The sequence below is a fragment of the Musca vetustissima genome, unplaced genomic scaffold (genome assembly GCF_032173495.1).
Source record: "Musca vetustissima isolate MV318-11 ecotype Yass unplaced genomic scaffold, APGP_CSIRO_Mvet_v1 utg113648, whole genome shotgun sequence".
Taxonomy (NCBI): Eukaryota; Metazoa; Arthropoda; class Insecta; order Diptera; family Muscidae; genus Musca; species Musca vetustissima.
This window is the reverse complement of record NW_026884264.1, coordinates 79,444-97,536: the sequence shown is the minus strand read 5'-3', so window position 1 is coordinate 97,536 and position 18,093 is coordinate 79,444. Positions and strand designations below refer to the sequence as shown.

Below are 18,093 nucleotides of genomic sequence, written 5' to 3'. Positions count from 1 at the left end.
GAAAACAGTATTGAAACTAAGAATAGGGGGAGGGGAAACATGAAAAAAATAATATTTTAAAAATTGATTTTTTAAATATTTTAAATTTTTAATTCTAAATAATTTTCTAAGGGGTCTGACAGAGGTGCAGACTTGTTTTTAATAAATCTTAAGAAATCTAACAAAGGCCTAAATTTTTAAATAAGTTTTCCTGAGGTCTCTATACGGCGTAGATTTTTTATTTACGTTTTTACTAAGGGCCTTATTTTTCAGGTTTGCCAGATAGTGTGGATTAAAAAAAATTCTGGGACCATTAGAAGACTTGTTTTTATACCCTCCACCATAGTATGGAGGGTATATTAATTTTATCATTCCGTTTGTAACTCATCGAAATATTCATTTCCGACCCTATAAAGTATATATATTCTTGATCAGGGTAAAATTCTAAAACGATCTAGATATGTCCGTCCGTGTGTCCGTCCGTCTGTTGTAATCACGCTATCTTCTGAAGGAATTGAGATAGGGTCCTGAAATTTTGCATAGTGTTTTTTTTTTTGTCTGCAGGCAGGTCAAGTTCGAAGTTGGGATATATCAGTCCACGTTTATGCATATATCCCATATAAAGGTACCTCCCAATTTTCGGTATTTGGGGTTCTTTATCGGGGTTCTTTATTCAACCGAATACGCTGAAATTTGGTACATTGGGTTTTTATTGGGTACTAAATGTCTCCACAAAAAATTATAAATATAGGTCCACTTTTTCTGGTAGCCTCCATATAACGGTACCTCCTAATTTTCTGTATTTTAGGGGTTTTGATCGTATTTTTCCGCCGAATTAGCTGTAATTTGTACTTTGAGTTCTTAATAGATATCAAATTTCTCCACAAAAAATTATGAATATAGGTCCATTTTTTTGGATAGCCCCCCTATATGGGTACCCCCATTTTTCGGTATTTTGGGGTTCTTGTGCGTTTTTCAACCGAATTCTCTGAAATTTAGTACACTGGGTTCTTATTTGGTCCCAAATATCTAAACTAAAAATTATAAATATCGGTCCACTTTTTCTGATAGCCCCCATATAACGGTACCCCCCAATTTTCAGTACTTTGGGGGTTTTGATATCATTTTTTCATCGCATTGGCTGTTATGTAGTACTTTGAGTTATTATTGTGTAGCACATCTCTCCACTAAAAATTATAAATATAGGTTCATTTTTTCGAATAGCCCCCATATAATGATACGCCCCATTTTCGGTATTTTGGGGTTCTTGAGCAAATTCGCTGCAATTTGGTATTTTGTAGTCGTATATGGTAAGAAATCTCCCCACCAAAAATTATTAATATTCGCTCCCTTTTTGGGGTAGTCCCCATATAACCCCCTTTTTATACCCTTCACCACTCTGTGGTATAGGGTATTATGTCTTTGTGCCTATGTATGTAACAGGCAAAAGGAAACGAGATAGACCCATAGTTCCTTTTAAGAATATGAATCGAATCACTTTTTAATCGATTTATGCATGTCCGTCCGCCTGTCCCTCTGTCCATGTTAAATTGTAAACAAAGTACAGGTCGCATTTATAATCCGAATTGGATGAAATTTGGCATAGGTAACTTATTTGGCCCAAGGACGAGTCCTATTGAATTTGGGAAAAATCGGTTCAGATTTAGATATAGCTCCCGCATATATGTTCGTCCGATTTAATGTAAAAGGTATACCAAAGTCCCTATAAATATTTCGATTTGTACGAAATTTGGCGTAACGTACTGAATTAAGTTTCATGAAAATCGGTTCAGATTTAGATACAGCTCCCAAATATAGTTTCGCCCGATTTTAGGTAAATGGTGCACAAAAGTCACTAAAAATCATACGATTTGTACGAATTTTGCCATAGAGTACTGAATTGAGTCTAGAATGACCTGTGCTTAGTTTCGTGGAAATCGGTTCCCTATATATCTTTCGATTTGCACGAAATTTGGCATAGCGTACTGGATTGAGTCTACAATGGTGTGTGTACAATATTTTTTAAAATCGGGTCAGAATTATATATAGCTCCCATATATATACTTTCGTACGATTTAAAGTAAATGGTGCACCAAAGTTCCTTAATATCTTTCGGTTTGCACGAAATTTGGCACAGCGTAATAACTTAGGCCTAGAATGATGTGAGTTAGGTTTTCTGAAAATCGGTTCAGATTTATATATATAGCTCCCATATATATTTTCGTCTGATTTAATGTAAATTGTGCACTAAAGTCCCTATATATCATTCGATTTCCACGAAATTTGGCACAGCGTATTGAATTAGGTATGGAATGATGTGTGTTTCGTGAAAATCGCTTCAGATTTAGATATAGCTCCCATATATATTTTCGTCCGATTTAATGTAAATGGTGTACCAAAGTCCCTTAATAACATTCGGATTGAACGAAATTTGACGCAGCGTAAAGAATTAGGTATGGAATGATGTGTGTTAATTTTTCTGAAAATCGGTTCAGATTTACATATAGCTCCCATATATATTTTCGTCCGATTTAAGGTAAATGGTGTACCAAAGTCCCTTAATATCATTCGGTTTGCACGAAATTTGGCACAGCGTAATAATTAAAAATTTCAAGTACAAAATTTAAGTAAAAATCTCAAGAGCTCTTGAAGATATAGCCGATTTATTGTGTCAGCATCAAGTGACGGCTTTAAACGCGTTTTTCTCTAAAGATTGGTTTTGCGAATGGCGGGCACAATAACTCAAAAACTAATAACCCAATCGAGTCCAAATTTTACACGTTTCTCTGTGAGTATATACCTATCATATGAACTAGGATAAAGCCAATCAGTGAAGATCTTCCTTATTTTTTAACTTGGTTTTTGGTCAAAAACCAGCGATTTTCCAAAAATATTTTTTTAAAGGTCCGCCATTTTATTTATTTATTTGTTTCTTTTTTTTGTAAATTATTTTTCTTCTCTTTTAAATCTTCAAATATATATTTACAAAGTTACAAACCTTAACAAGCATTGGTATTGATTTACCAGCCCATTGAAAACCTTGAGAAATTAAAATCGAGAATGGGGGGTTGCCTTAAAAATGCGACGTCTGTTAGGATTCATCTGTTGAATATACCCATAGTGGTGAAGGGTATCATATAGTCGGCCCCGTCCGACTTTACTGCTTTCCTTAGTGGTTTTAATTATTTTTAGGGACTACCAGAAGGCGTGGATTTTTTAAATTATTTTTTTTCAGGAACTTCCAGAAAACGTGGATTTTATAAATAATATTTCCAGGGACTACCAAAGCGTGGATTTTTTAATTAATATTTCCAATAACATCCTTATTCCCAAAATAAATCATCGTCAAAAGCTGAAAACTATTTATGAAGACGAAATATTTTATATTGTTATTTTTATACCCTTCACCACACTGTGGTACAGGGTATTATGTCTTTGTGCATATGTTTGTAACAGGCAAAAGGAAACGAGATAGGCACATGGTTCCTTTTGAGAATATGCATAGAATCACTTTCTGAGTCGATTTACGCATGTCCGTCTGTCCGCCTGTCCGTCCGTCCGTCCGTCTGTCCGTCCATGTATTTTTGTGAACAAAGTACAGGTCGCATTTATGATCCGATTTGGATGAAATTTGGCATAGGTCACTTATTTGGCCCAAGGACGAACCCTATTGAAATTGGGAAAAATCGGTTCAGATTTAGATATAGATCCCATATATATTTTCACCCGATATAGGCACCAAAGTACCTATATATCATTCGATTTGCACGAAATTTGGCATAGCGTACTGAATGAGGTCCAAAATGATGTGTGCTGAGTTTCGTGAAAATCGGTTCAGATTTAGATATAGCTCCCATATATATTTTCGCCCGATATAGGCACCAAAGTACCTATATATCATTCGATTTGCACGAAATTTGGCATAGTGTACTGAATTAGGTCCATAATGGTGTGTGCTGAGTTTCGTGAAAATCGGTTCAGATTTAGATATACCTCCCATATATATTTTCGTCCGATTTAAGGTAAACGTGGCACCAAAGTACCTATATATCTTTCGTTTTCCACGAAATTTGGCATAGCGTACTGAATTAGGTATAGAATGATGTGTGTTAAGTTTCCTGAAAATCGGTTCAGATTTAGATATAGCTCCCATATATATTTTCGTCCGATTTAATTTAAATGGTGCACCAAAGTCCCTATATATCCTTCGATTTGCACGAAAGTTGGCACATCGTAATCAATTAGGAATATAATGGTGTGTGTTAAGTTTCCTGAAAATCGGTCCAGATTTAGATATAGCTCCCATATATATTTTCATCCGATTTAATCTGAATGGTGCACCAATGTCCCTATATATCTTTCGATTTGCACCAAAGTTGGCACAGCGTAATGAATTAGTTATAGAATGGTGTGTGTTAAGTTTCCTGAAAATCGGTTCAGATTTAGATATAGGTCCTATATATATTTTCGTCCGATTTAATGTAAATGGTCTACCAAAGTCCCTATATATCTTTTGATTTGCACGAAATTTGGCACTGCGTTATGGATGAGGTCTGGAATGATGTGTGTTAAGTTTCCTGAAATCGTTGAAATCGGTTCAGATTTAGATATAGCTTCTATTTCATCTGTTGAATATGCTCAAAGTGGTGAAGGGTATCATATAGTCGGCCCCGTCCGACTTTACTACTTTCCTTACTGGTTTCATATATATTTTGCCAGACTAAGTGGCTCCTTCTCATATTTTGATCCAACAACAAAGTGAAACAAAAAACTTCAATTTTTCATAAGAAATATTCTAAAACAAAAAAAACCAGACCTAATTCCATTCCTGTTTTCAAGGTTACCTCAATGTAATTTTAAAAATGTTTCAAGTTGTTTTTGTTTTTCGTTCTTCCATCAAGTAAACAACTTATTTTTAATCTTCGTCTGTCCTTCTTAACTTAAATAAAAGTGAACATAATTTCCCCCAGCCCCTCTGACTGGTTCCACATTGGTCCACCAATAAACTAGTGTAGTACCTTGCAAATCATATCTCAGCTGAACGAACTACAAAAAAATCAATTGAACCACAAACATAAATTAAATGAATGTTTCGGTGTTTCCGATAAAACTCAAACGAACCACAACAAAAGAAAAAGAAACCTGAACGGAACGAAGCAAAACAAAAAAAAAAAAACTGTAAACAAATATGGAGGAAACCCATGAAGCGGCAGCAACAATGTGATGCCAGTGAGGCAGCCAGCGTGGTAGCAACGAACCTGCAGCTATTTTATTGATGCAAACCAGACCCAAACTGATAAGAGATTTAATGGAGTACGAAAAATACATCATTCGGATGGGAGGAGTACATATTTACGAAATAGTGGCCAAGGAAAATAAAATAAAAAAATAATGAATTAAGTTTTCAACGAAGACATGAGCGAAATTATGTTCGAAATTGTAAATATGTTGTTTAGGCCTGTCGCCTTTAAACTCCACCGGCAATAATGATATCCAAACCAATTAAAATAGCTATCACTGTTTCTGGTGCAGGTCACGTTGTGTTGGGACAGATTCTTGCTCAGGAAACCACAGTCTTGTTACTGCTGTAAAACACAATCTTTTCGACTCCCAGAGGGGCAGACACGAAAAACAAACAAACAAAACTACGTTCACCGAGCCGGCACATAAACTTTGCTCTATTGATGTATTTAAAACAATGTGTAGCGATGTAGTTTTAATCAATTTGTTTATTTATATTAATTCTTTTATTTCAAGGTTCCGATAAATACATATTACTTATGTTATGCTAGGTTCGATTCAAATTCACTTTTATTCCTTTTTTGTCGACCGCGAAGAAGCAAAGCAAAAAGACAACTGTTTCTCTCGTGTATAAAAAAACTAATAATAACAAAAAGAAAACAAAACGTTGAGAGAGAAGTGACAGATGATGTCAGTGCTGACACTATCAACTGATCATGGTACTCAGAGATGGAATTATGCATTGTTCACACATGTCCACTTTAAGTACCTGATCATGCCGCCTCCCTTGAACGGCTAGTTCAATAAAGTAAACAATACAAGGATATCAAAGTATATAAATTAAAAAATAAGCGGTAATAAATTCAGGAATTCAATTCGCCCATTTTGGGACCATAAACCATTCAATGACAATTATGAATGAATGAATAATTAAAATTAATTATGAAGGAATGAATAATTAAAGAAGGTTTGTAATACTGTAAGTAGTTGAACTAGATAGACTCCGGAGCGAACTATTCGTCTTGCCTATTTTGAGATAAAAATTCAGCCTCCAATTCAGTGGTTTCAATGTCTTTCGCCAATGGACCAAAAAAAGCGTCACCAAATATAGTCTTCTGCAAATATGGTAGCCCTGGCTGCTCCTCCGGTAATCCCAAATAGACTGATTTAGCAACATCCTTTCCCAGAACTATGGAACAACCCCATGGTAGATAAAAAGACGGATCCGCTGCGTTTTCTATAGGACAAATTTTCCAAACCTCTTTAGGATCGCAGTGTGATTGGGGAGTACGGTAACGGTAGCTGTGTTTGAATGGGAGATCGACTGTGACCGTTCGCACCTCACTGTGCCTGTCTGCGAGTTGGACCTTGTACTGCAAAATGTCGTAATCCATCTGCAATGGCAGTCGACAATATGGCGGCGCAATGAAGCTGTCGGAACTATTTGGGTTCAAAAGAATGCGAATGATGCGTTTCTCGTCACCCATACCGGGACCATTTATGTGAGCCAGAGCCGTCATTTGAAGCCAATCAAATGTCTTCTCATCAAACGGGTGTAAGAGAGTGTGGTGCCTCTTCCAGCATTTGCGGCATACATCCTCGCTTCTGCAATCCTCTAGCGTGTGCGAGAGGCCCAAACAATTCTCACACACCCTGTTCTCTCGCACATAATTCGACTTTGTTTTAGGGTGCATGGCCAAGAAACACCGACAGAGGCGTAATGAATGACGTGTTTTGCAGATGGGGCAGCGATAAGCTTCAAGATACTCCATTTTTTTTCCTACGAAAAATAGAAGAATAAATTAAAGTTTGTACCTTTATAATGATGACATTTGGGGAACTAAAGGTCGGGATAGGATAGGAAGTGTTGCTATTGCGATCGGGGAAGCAAAACCAACTTATGCACGGGTCGTCTTAATACCCCCGATGATGTTTTAAGGTCGACTACCCTGACATGCCCATCTGAACCAGGGTGCAATTCTATCACACGGCCTAAACGCCAATCATTCGGACTTCCCATTTCCTGTGATAAAACCACCAAATCGTTCAATTCTAAATTTGGGGACGGACGATTCCACTTGTTTCTCTTGTTGAGTTCCTTCAAGTAATCCGACTTCCATCGGCGGCAAAACTCTTGTTGAATGACCTTCAGTTTTCGCCATCGGTTCAGCATTGCTGTCTTGGACGGTACCTCTTCGGGTTCGGCTGGGGACAGAAGTGATGACCCAATCAAAAAGTGCCCAGGCGTAAGAGCCGTCAAGTCATTGATATCTTCAGATTGCGGAGTCAAAGGGCGAGAATTGAGGCAGGCTTCAATGGAAGCAAGAACTGTGCAGAATTCTTCGAACGTGTATCGAATCTGACCGGCGATCTTTTTTAGGTGGATCTTACAACTCTTAACACCCGCCTCCCATAATCCTCCCATATGCGGAGCAGCAGCAGGTATAAAATGCCATTCGAGGCGTTGATGGCCGTATTGCATTACAGCGTTCTCCTTTGTTTCCAACATCGCTTTACGAAAGCCTTCTCTAATTTCGCGAACAGCCCCTACGAAGTTTCGACCATTGTCGGAAAAGATTTTATTGGGACAGCCTCGCCGCGAGACAAATCGTGTTAGCGCTGCCATAAATGCCGGGGTAGAGAGGTCGCTTACTGCTTCTAAATGAATCGCTTTAGTAGCGAAACAGACGAAGAGACAGATATAGCCTTTGACTATGCGACAACCACGACCTGAAAATGTCTTCAATTCAAAAGGACCGGCATAATCGACCCCGGTGTTTGCAAAGGGTCTGCTTAACGTGGTCCGTTCAGTCGGTAACGCTGCCATCAGTTGTCCTTGCAGCTTCTTTCGGGCCAAAACACATTTAATGCAATTTCTAACAGTTGCTTTTACTAAATTCTTTCCCCTGATGATCCAACATTCTAGTCGAATAGTTGCCATCATTAATTGAGGACCTCCATGCAAGGTCATGTCATGTATGAATTGGACATACATCTTGGCAAATTTACTGGCAGCGGTCAGAATAAAGGGGTGTCTTTCACTTGGAGACAGAGAAGATGTAGACCCAAGTCGCCCATTGGCGCGGATAATTCCCTCTTGATCGAGATAGGGTGTAAGTGTAAGTAAAGGACTTTTCTTATCCAGAGGCTTTCCTTGGGACAGAGCTTCGTACTCGTCAGGGAAATAAATCTTTTGGGACAGTATAATAAGATGTTTTCGTCCCGCATATACCTCCTTAAAGGACAACTTGTTGCCGCTGTAAGTGTAGGTTTTGCGAGTAGCAGGATGACAAGCTTTCATAAACCTTTCCATATATCCAAACGCGTGTACCGCCTTAATGAAACGGTGGAGATGTTTTAAATGTCTTTCGGGGTCCGCATCACCTTCTTCTTCACCTTTTTTCGTTTGCTTTGGTGTAGGTGACAGCTCCTCAGATCTAGCTATATGTACCTTGGAAGGAAGTGGTTTTTGTACCACAGTTTCGGGAGAAGGCTTCATTTCTAGACGTATCTCCGGAATATTAATTGCTGAGGGCCAGAATTTCTCATCCTTTTGGAGCCAACTTGGACCGAACCACCACAGATTCCTCTCCTTTAATTCTAAAGGAGTCACCCCCCGGGTTGCTAGATCTGCGGGGTTGTCATGTGTAGAAACATGTCGCCATTTATCTCCTACTTTATCATGAATTTTCGATACCCTGTTTGCCACAAACGTTGTCCACGTATGCGATGGTTTCTTAAGCCAAGCTAGAACTATGGTTGAGTCCGACCAAAGATGCAAAGTGTGACTTTGGATACACAATTGGGGTATAAAAGCGCTTACTAAGTCTGCCAACAGCTGAGCTCCGCACAGCTCCAATCGGGGCAGTGAAACCTTCTTAATCGGCGCTACTTTTGATTTCGAGACTAGTAAATTCGTGGCAAAAGAATTTCCTATTTGTACTCTTGCATACAAAACCGCTGCATAGGCTAATTCTGAGGAATCACAGAATCCATGCAATTGTATATGACACTCTGGTGAGTATTTCACCCAACGGGGTATATTAATCTTGTCGATGTTGACATAATTATTTAGAAACGTTTTCCATTTGAGCAAAGAAATAGGTTTTAAGGGATCGTCCCACTGTATTTCATCCAACCATAATTGTTGCATGAATATTTTTGCTGTTATAATAACAGGCGCGAGCCACCCCAGCGGGTCAAAAAGTCGTGCTATCACTGATAAAACCTCCCTTTTTGTAAACGAAGTCTTGTTGCTTATCTTCTCCGTTACAAAGTAAAACATGTCGGTGCATGCATTCCATCTGATTCCTAAAGTTTTAGCCATGCTTTTATTATCAAAATCAAGAAACTCTTCGTTGAGAAGATGGTCTCGGGGCAGATCTTCTATAATATCCCTACAATTGGATGTCCATTTACGTAGTTCAAATCCTGCCGATTTCAGAATGCCTATAAGTTGCAGTTTCGCATTTATTCCTTCAGGGATCGAATGAACGCCAACCAGTGCATCGTCAACATACATATTATCTTTTAAGATCTTTGCTCCTACGGGGAACCTATGTTCCTCATCATGGGCCAGTTGCAACAATGTTCGTAGTGCCAAAAACGGGGCACAATTGAGACCGAAGGTTACAGTTTTTAACTGATAATCTTTGATTTCTTCGTCGGGAGAAAAACGATACAAAATGCGTTGGAAACTAGCGTGATTTGGGTTGACCTGTATCTGTCTGTACATTTTCGATATATCTGCGTTGAAAACGAATTTGTACATACGCCAATTTAGAATAAGAGAAATAATATCTTTTTGTAAAACTGGCCCCACATATAATAAATCATTTAAACATTTTCCCGTTGCCGTGGGACATGAACCGTTAAAAACTACCCTTAGTTTTGTAGTAGCACTTTCTGGCTTGTATACGCCGTGATGGGGCAAATAAAAGCATGGGTCACAATTTGATTTATGTGATTCGACTAACTCCATATGTCCTAGGGACAGGTATTCTTGCATGACCTCGTCATACATCGTTTTAAATTCTGGCTTCCTCGACATTGTCTGCTCATTTCGAAGAAACTGACAAAGTGCCACATATCTATTTGAGCAAATGTCTAATTTTGATGGAGTTCCAGATTTGAAGGGCAAATCTACTATGTATCTCCCGTCGGAGTTCCTCTTTACATTGGCTGAGTAAAGGTTTTCGCAAATTGTGTCTTCTTCTGAGACCTTATGCATTGCTGGGACCTCTTCTATCTCCCAGAAACGAGCTAATTGTTTATCGATGGACACTCTTGTGCAATGCGATGCTCTCATCGTACGTCTTGCTAAGGAATTGCTTGTTGGGCCAGTAACGATCCATCCGAAGACCGTTTCTTGGGCTACCAACGTCCCCAGTATACCATGTTTCACTCCACCGAGTAAGATAAATGGGTATACATTTCCTCCTATGAGGATATCAATTGGGGCACTTCTATAAAATTCCGGGTCGGCAAACTTCAAATTCGGCAATTCTTTTCTGTTTATATAGTTATACGAATGGGTTGGAACATTTCCTGTGACGTCAGGAACCACTAAAGCGTAAATATCCAACGAAAAGTTTGGATTAACAATAGAAGTAATCTTGAAAATGGCTACTTTGGAGCATTTTGCGAGACATTCACCGCCAAGACCACTTATCTCTGCCGCAATTGGGACAGTAGGTAGCTTTAACAACGTTTGTATTCGTGCTGATACGAAGGAGTCATCCGAACAGGGATCGATTAGGGCTCTGACTTTGTGGGAAATACCATCCTTGGTTATTGTCACCCAAGCGGTCGCTAACATTGTTTTGCTCGCTACTGAAGTGTGATATGTTCTAACATTTTCAGAGGTAGATAGCAAATCTGTGGACTGTGCATTTGTTTGAGACGATTGAGATACTTTTCTCAACTCCCCTGACCTATTTTCTCCGTGTTGGATCCGATTTGATTTGTGTAAGAGCGTATGATGCTTCGAACTGCACTCAGAACAAGTTTTCTGACTCGTACAATTTGAGACCATATGACCCTGCGATAGGCAGTTGAGGCAGTGTTTGTCGCGTTTAACTATGGACAGTCTATTTTTGAAGTCCATACTCAAAAATTTGGGACATGATCGTAAAATGTGGTTTCCCCTGCATAAGTTGCATTTTTGATTGTTTACCTTTGTGTGGTGTACTTTATAGTTCTTTGATCGATCAAAGTTATTGTATTTATTTGGCTGAGGCAGCGAAGATCTTGAGCCTTGTGGGCCATATATATCTGAAACGCTCTCTAGTGCCTGAAAACGTTCAGTTAAAAACGTGTTAAGCTCTTCCCAGGAGGGCATTTCAGTTTTCTTAGCAATCGATTGTTCCCAAAGGGACAATGTTAGTTTCGGCAGTTTCGGAGAACATTGAAACACGAAAATTGGATCCCACGACTTAATATCTATCTTGTATAGTTTTAAAACCGAGATAGCATTATTTATGTCCCTTTGCAACTTTTTTAGTGCACTCGCTGATTCTTGGGAACATTGGGCCAGATTGAAAATTGTACGTAATTGATTGTTTATGAGAATTCGTTTGTTCTCGTACTGATTTTTGAGGTTATCCCACGCGATTTCAAAACCTTCATCAGTAAGTGGGATATGTTGATTAACTTGTCTGGCCTCTCCGCTAGTTTTTTGGAAGAGATGGTACAATTTTTCTACGGGACTAAGTTTTTTATTATTTATGTAGATAGCAGTAAATAAATCCCGAAAACTGGGCCAGTTTAGATAGTCTCCATGAAATACTTCTGTATCACATGGTGGGACCGAAATTGACGAGCTAAATTTTTGAGGAGATTTCGAAGACGAGGCTTTTAAATTATCTTTAGCATTTCCTATGAGAGTTAGACATCTCATATAGCTCTTATGTATTTCTGCCTTTTTTGTTTTAATAGTTTGTTTGTCTCTTTTCTGTTGGTCGGGGTCAGAATTACATAGTTTGTATGACGTTTTCCATTCTCCCCACAAGTTCTCAATTTCCTCCTTTTCTGCCTCCAGGGAAAGATCATTATATTCTCCTAATTTTGCCTCTTCTAGTTGTTTCGTGTACGAAATAATTTCTTCGCACAGAACCAAAAAATCTTCCAATGTACCCATGACGTCGAATCAGGTAAACATATATTATATTTTTCAACAAAATTAATAATGGGTCGCTGAACCGAAGAAAGGGGCAGTTTATTGACGTAATTTTACAAATTGTATTAAAATGGCTGAAAATCTGGCTTTTTCCGTAATTTAATTTAAAAAATTAGGAAAAGAAATTTTCAATCTTTGAGCTCGTCTATAATTAATGTAGATGTGAAGATTTTGTTCTAGTCGAGATTACAAATATTTGAAGGAAAATGTGATTTAATATCCCAAATTGAGACAGAAATCAATTGTGAATACAGAAATGACAGTGTGATCGTTAAATATCTTTTCCATAGACAATTTACGTACCAATCTTCTAGCAGCCAACTATTTCTGGTGAAGATCTAAATTTCCAAATGTTCAAAGAATATACTTTTCTTCACAGCTGATATTTTTAATTATGTTTTCCATATAGTTTTGTTTTATTGCAGTAATCAAATATTTTAACTATTTGCGGAGTTGGACATTTATTTGCAAAATGTTTTTTATTTTAAAATTTAGTCTCTACGATCCACTGTGCATATGTATGTTGGCATCAAGCAAACATTCTCCAGCTTAAATTTCAACAAAAACAACCAAATTCAATAACGTTCTTAAAACGAACGGCAACTGTTCTCCTTGTATTGAGCTCGTGTTTGTCTATGCCAAAGTTCTCTTAATTTTATGCAGATTCTATGTACTGACAAATTGTATGTACACTCTTTTAGCGGGACCGTAGTCGAAGAGAGCTACATAAGAGAGCACGCTTGAGACAGAGCGAAAAGGCAAAAAATACAAACATTAGAGTGATATCACTTTGTACACAGCATATACGGGAGCGAGTTGTTACGAGGAAAAAGTACAGGGGGACAAAATCCACAACAGCACCAATAGAGATATCGGATAAATTGAAAATTGGAAACTTTGTATTTATTTCAAATGTTTTCAGCTACTAATGTTTTTTTTTTTTTTATATATATAAACTAATTTGATTTTATTTTCATTCCAAAGCCAGGGACAGATATGTTGTTTCTTTTATTCCACACATGAATGTATTTATTTTATTATTTTTCCAACAGTGCATATTAAACCACTGTGTTGAATGTTTTGCATTCCTCTTCTTCTTTTTTTTTTTTCATGCAATATGAGACAGGGAGAGCGAGATTTTCAAAGAGATCGTAAAAAAAAAACAACTTGTGCATGTGTTCTCTCAGCGCCAAAATTCTTGTTGTTGATTCTCTTCTAATGTAGGTAATGACTATGACCTACCACAATAACAACAATTGATGGGTAACGGTTTTTGTTTATTCTTGTTTCTTTACCATTTATTTTTTTGTAAGAATATGTAAATCTTTGCCGAAATTTTGCAACATCGCATGGAATGAAGGGAATTTATGTAGCAGAGGTTGGGGAGCAGGTTATGGTGAATCATGGGGACAGTATTTTGATATTCCACAAATAATATGAACAGTACGTACCTTTTGATTGGTCGATATCTGCCTGAATATTAAATTGTTCACTATATTTTATTTTTTTGGTTTTAGGTTCGTAAGGACCATATGTTTAGGCCTGTCGCCTTTAAACTCCACCGGCAATAATGATATCCAAACCAATTAAAATAGCTATCACTGTTTCTGGTGCAGGTCACGTTGTGTTGGGACAGATTCTTGCTCAGGAAACCACAGTCTTGTTACTGCTGTAAAACACAATCTTTTCGACTCCCAGAGGGGCAGACACGAAAAACAAACAAACAAAACTACGTTCACCGAGCCGGCACATAAACTTTGCTCTATTGATGTATTTAAAACAATGTGTAGCGATGTAGTTTTAATCAATTTGTTTATTTATATTAATTCTTTTATTTCAAGGTTCCGATAAATACATATTACTTATGTTATGCTAGGTTCGATTCAAATTCACTTTTATTCCTTTTTTGTCGACCGCGAAGAAGCAAAGCAAAAAGACAACTGTTTCTCTCGTGTATAAAAAAACTAATAATAACAAAAAGAAAACAAAACGTTGAGAGAGAAGTGACAGATGATGTCAGTGCTGACACTATCAACTGATCATGGTACTCAGAGATGGAATTATGCATTGTTCACACATGTCCACTTTAAGTACCTGATCATATGTAATGGGTCAATAAATATAAATGAAATGAATAGTATGCATGGGCGACTCATAACAGGTGCATAGACTGGTGATACAAAAATTCTTTAAAAAATCCACGCCTTCTAAGAGGCCCAAAAAATATTCTTTAAAAAATCCACGCCTTCTAAGAGGCCCAAAAAATATTCTTTAAAAAATCCACGCCATCTTAGAGACCCAAAAAATATTCTTTAAAAAATCCACGCCTTCTAAGAGGCCCAAAAAATATTCTTTAAAAAATCCACGCCTTCTAAGAGGCCCAAAAAATATTCTTTAAAAAATCCACGCCTTCTAAGAGGCCCAAAAAATATTCTTTAAAAAATCCACGCCTTCTAAGAGGCCCAAAAAATATTCTTTAAAAAATCCACGCCTTCTAAGAGGCCCAAAAAATATTCTTTAAAAAATCCACGCCTTCTAAGAGGACCGAAAAATATTCTTTAAAAAATCCACGCCTTCTAAGAGACCCAAAAATATTCTTTAAAAAATCCACGCCATCTAAGAGGCCCAAAAAATATTCTTTAAAAAATCCACGCCTTCTAAGAGGCCCAAAAAATATTCTTTAATAAATCCACGCCTTCTAAGAGGCCCAAAAAATATTCTTTTAAAAAATCCACGCCTTGTTATTGGTTCCAAAAATATTCTTTTAAAAAATCCACGCCTTGTTATTGGTTCCAAAAATATTCTTTTAAAAAATCCACGCCTTGTTATTGGTTCCAAAAATATTCTTTTAAAAAATCCACGCCTTGTTAATGGGTCCAAAAATATTCTTTTAAAAAATCCATGCCTTATATATGGTCCCTAAAAATATTCTTAAAAAATCCACGCCTTATAAATGGCCTCTAAAAGAATTCTTTAAAAAATCCACACCTTATAAGAGGCCCTTGACAATATGCTTTCACAAATCCTCGTCTTATAAGAGGCTCTAGAAAATAGTCTTTAAAAAATGTACGCCTTATGAGAGGACCTTTAAAATATTCCTTAAAATTTACACCTTCTGGTAGTCCCTAAAAAAATAATTTAAAATGAAAACATTTCTTTTAAAAAAACACGCCTTATGTTGGTCCTTGCAAAAAATTTCTTAAAAAAAACACGCCTTATGTTGGTCCTTGCAAACAATTTCTTTAAAACCAGTAAGGAAAGTAGTAAAGTCGGACGGAGCCGACTATATGATACCCTTCACCACTTTGGGTATATTCAACAGATGAATCCTAAACGAACGTTGAAGGACCATAAACACAAAAATGGATCCATAAACATGTCATTCTGCAACCTATACTAAATTTTTCATTTGGTCAGATATAGAGTTGATTAACTTCAGATATAGATTAGATTAACTTTTATTAACTACAGTTCATTGTACCAAATTGTGTGGCAATCAGACAAACTTTGGGTCTTTAGTGCACAATTTACATACACTCGAAGGAAAAAATATATAGGAGCTATATCTAAATCTGAACCGATTTTCACGACACCTAACACACATCATCCTAGACCTAATTCTTTACGCTATACCAAATTTCGTGCAAATCGAAAGATATATTGGGACTTTGGTGCAACATTTACATTAAATCGGATGAAATTATATATGGGAGCTATATCTAAATCTAGACCGATTTTCAGGAAACTTAACACACAGTTTTCTAGACCTAATTCATTACGATATGCCAAATTTCGTGCAAATCGAAAGATATATTGGGACATTGGTACACCATTTACACAAAATCGGAAGAAAATATATATGGGCGCTATATCTAAATCTGGACCGGTTTTCTGGAAACTTAACACACATCATTCTAGACCTAATTCATTTGGTCCACCAAATAGGGTATTTGGTGGACCATTTTCATTAAATCGGACGAAAATATATATGGGAGCTATATCTAAATCTGGGCCGATTTTCAAGAAACTTAACACACATCACTCTAGACTTAATTTAGTATGCTATGCCAAATTTCCTGCAAATCGAAAGATATATAGGGGCTTTGCTGTACTATTTACCTAAAATCGGACGAAAATATATATGAGAGCTATATTTAAATCTGAACCGATTTTCACGAAACTTTACACACATCATTCTAGACTCAGTCCAGTACGTTATGCCAAAATTCGTGCAAATCGGAAGATATATAGGGACTTTGGTACATCATTTACCTTAAATCGGACGAAGGTATATATGGAAGCTATATCTAAATTTGAACCAATTTTCCGGAAACTTAACACACATCATTCTAGACCTAATTCATTACGCTATGCCAAATTTAGTGCAAATCGGAAGATATATAGGGACTTTGGCACTCCATTTACCTTAAATCGGACGAATATATATAAGAGAGCTATATCTAAATCTTAACCGATTTTCAGAAAACCTAACACACATCATTCTAGACCCTATTCATTACGCTGTGTCAAGTTTCGTGCAAATCGAAAGATATATAGGGACTTTGGTACACAATTTACCTTAAATCGGACGAAAATATATATGGGAGATATATCTAAATCTGAACCGATTTTCACGAAATTTAACACACATCGTTCTAGACTTAATTCAGTGCGTTGTGCCGAATTTCGAGCAAATCGAAGGATATATAGGGACTTTAGTGCACTATTTACATAAAATAGGAAGAAAATATATATGGGAGCTATATGTATATCTGGACATATTTTCCCCATTTCAATAGGGTTCGTCCTTGGACCAAATAAATGATCTGTGCCAAATTTCATCCAATTCGAATCAAAAATGCGACCCGTACTTTGTTTACAATTTAGCATGGATATACAGACGGAGGGACAAGTATAAATCGACTTAAAAAGTGATTCTATGCATATTCTCAATAGCAACCATGTGTCTATCTCGTTTCCTTTTGCCTGTTACATACATATGCACAAAGGATAATACTCTGTACCAGAGTGTGGTAAGCCTTATAAAAGGCCTGAAAATATCGACGGCTTCTGATATTCCCTAAAAAATTTTTTTAAATATTCGCCTTCTGGTAGTCCCTGAAAAAATTATTTAAAAATCTACGCTTTCTGGTAGGTCCTAAAAACTAAAAAATTACTTAAACAATATACGCCTTCTGGTATTCCCTGAAAATGTGATTTAAAAATCTAAGCCTTCTGGTAGTCCCTGAAAAAATATTTCAAAAATCCAAGCCTTCTGGTAGTCTCTGAAACAAATTATTAAAAATATCTACGGCTTCTGAACGACCGCCTGAAGGAAAAGTAATGGCGATTTTAAACTGAAATAAAATAAACTTGTTTAGTGGCAGTCACAAGACAAAAAATGTCTGTTGACCACCTCTCCCGACCTGAAGCTACCTATACATCACATTGCTGGTACCCTGTGGTTTCGTTTTTGGGATTTTTTTGATCCCCTGATGTTTTTGGTCTGTTGTTTATTGTCTTTTCATCATTCAAATGATAAATGGCTTGAAAATTATTTTTGCGTAATAATGTTTCCTTAATTTATTTATTCCGAATGCAATTTTCTGTTATTTATTCATTATTTATGGTTTTTTGATGTGCTGCGAAATATAAATTTTTTTCTCTCTGGTGTTCAATGGTGAATGTGAACCAGA

The 18,093-nt window shown here is 36.9% G+C and overlaps 1 protein-coding gene across 1 annotated transcript; it reads right to left on the bottom strand.

The window, feature by feature from the left end:
• Positions 1–7,090: 7,090 nt before the first annotated feature.
• On the bottom strand, positions 7,091–10,243 carry LOC133331269 (uncharacterized). Its single transcript, XM_061539670.1, has one exon. It carries the CDS (start codon positions 10,241–10,243, stop codon positions 7,091–7,093), a length of 3,153 nt encoding a protein of 1,050 aa, XP_061395654.1.
• Positions 10,244–18,093: the final 7,850 nt, after the last annotated feature.

Excerpts from the sequence above, each read along its gene's own strand:
- LOC133331269 (XM_061539670.1), bottom strand. The coding sequence starts at position 10,243 with ATGTATGACGAGGTCATGCAAGAATACCTGTCCCTAGGACATATGGAG.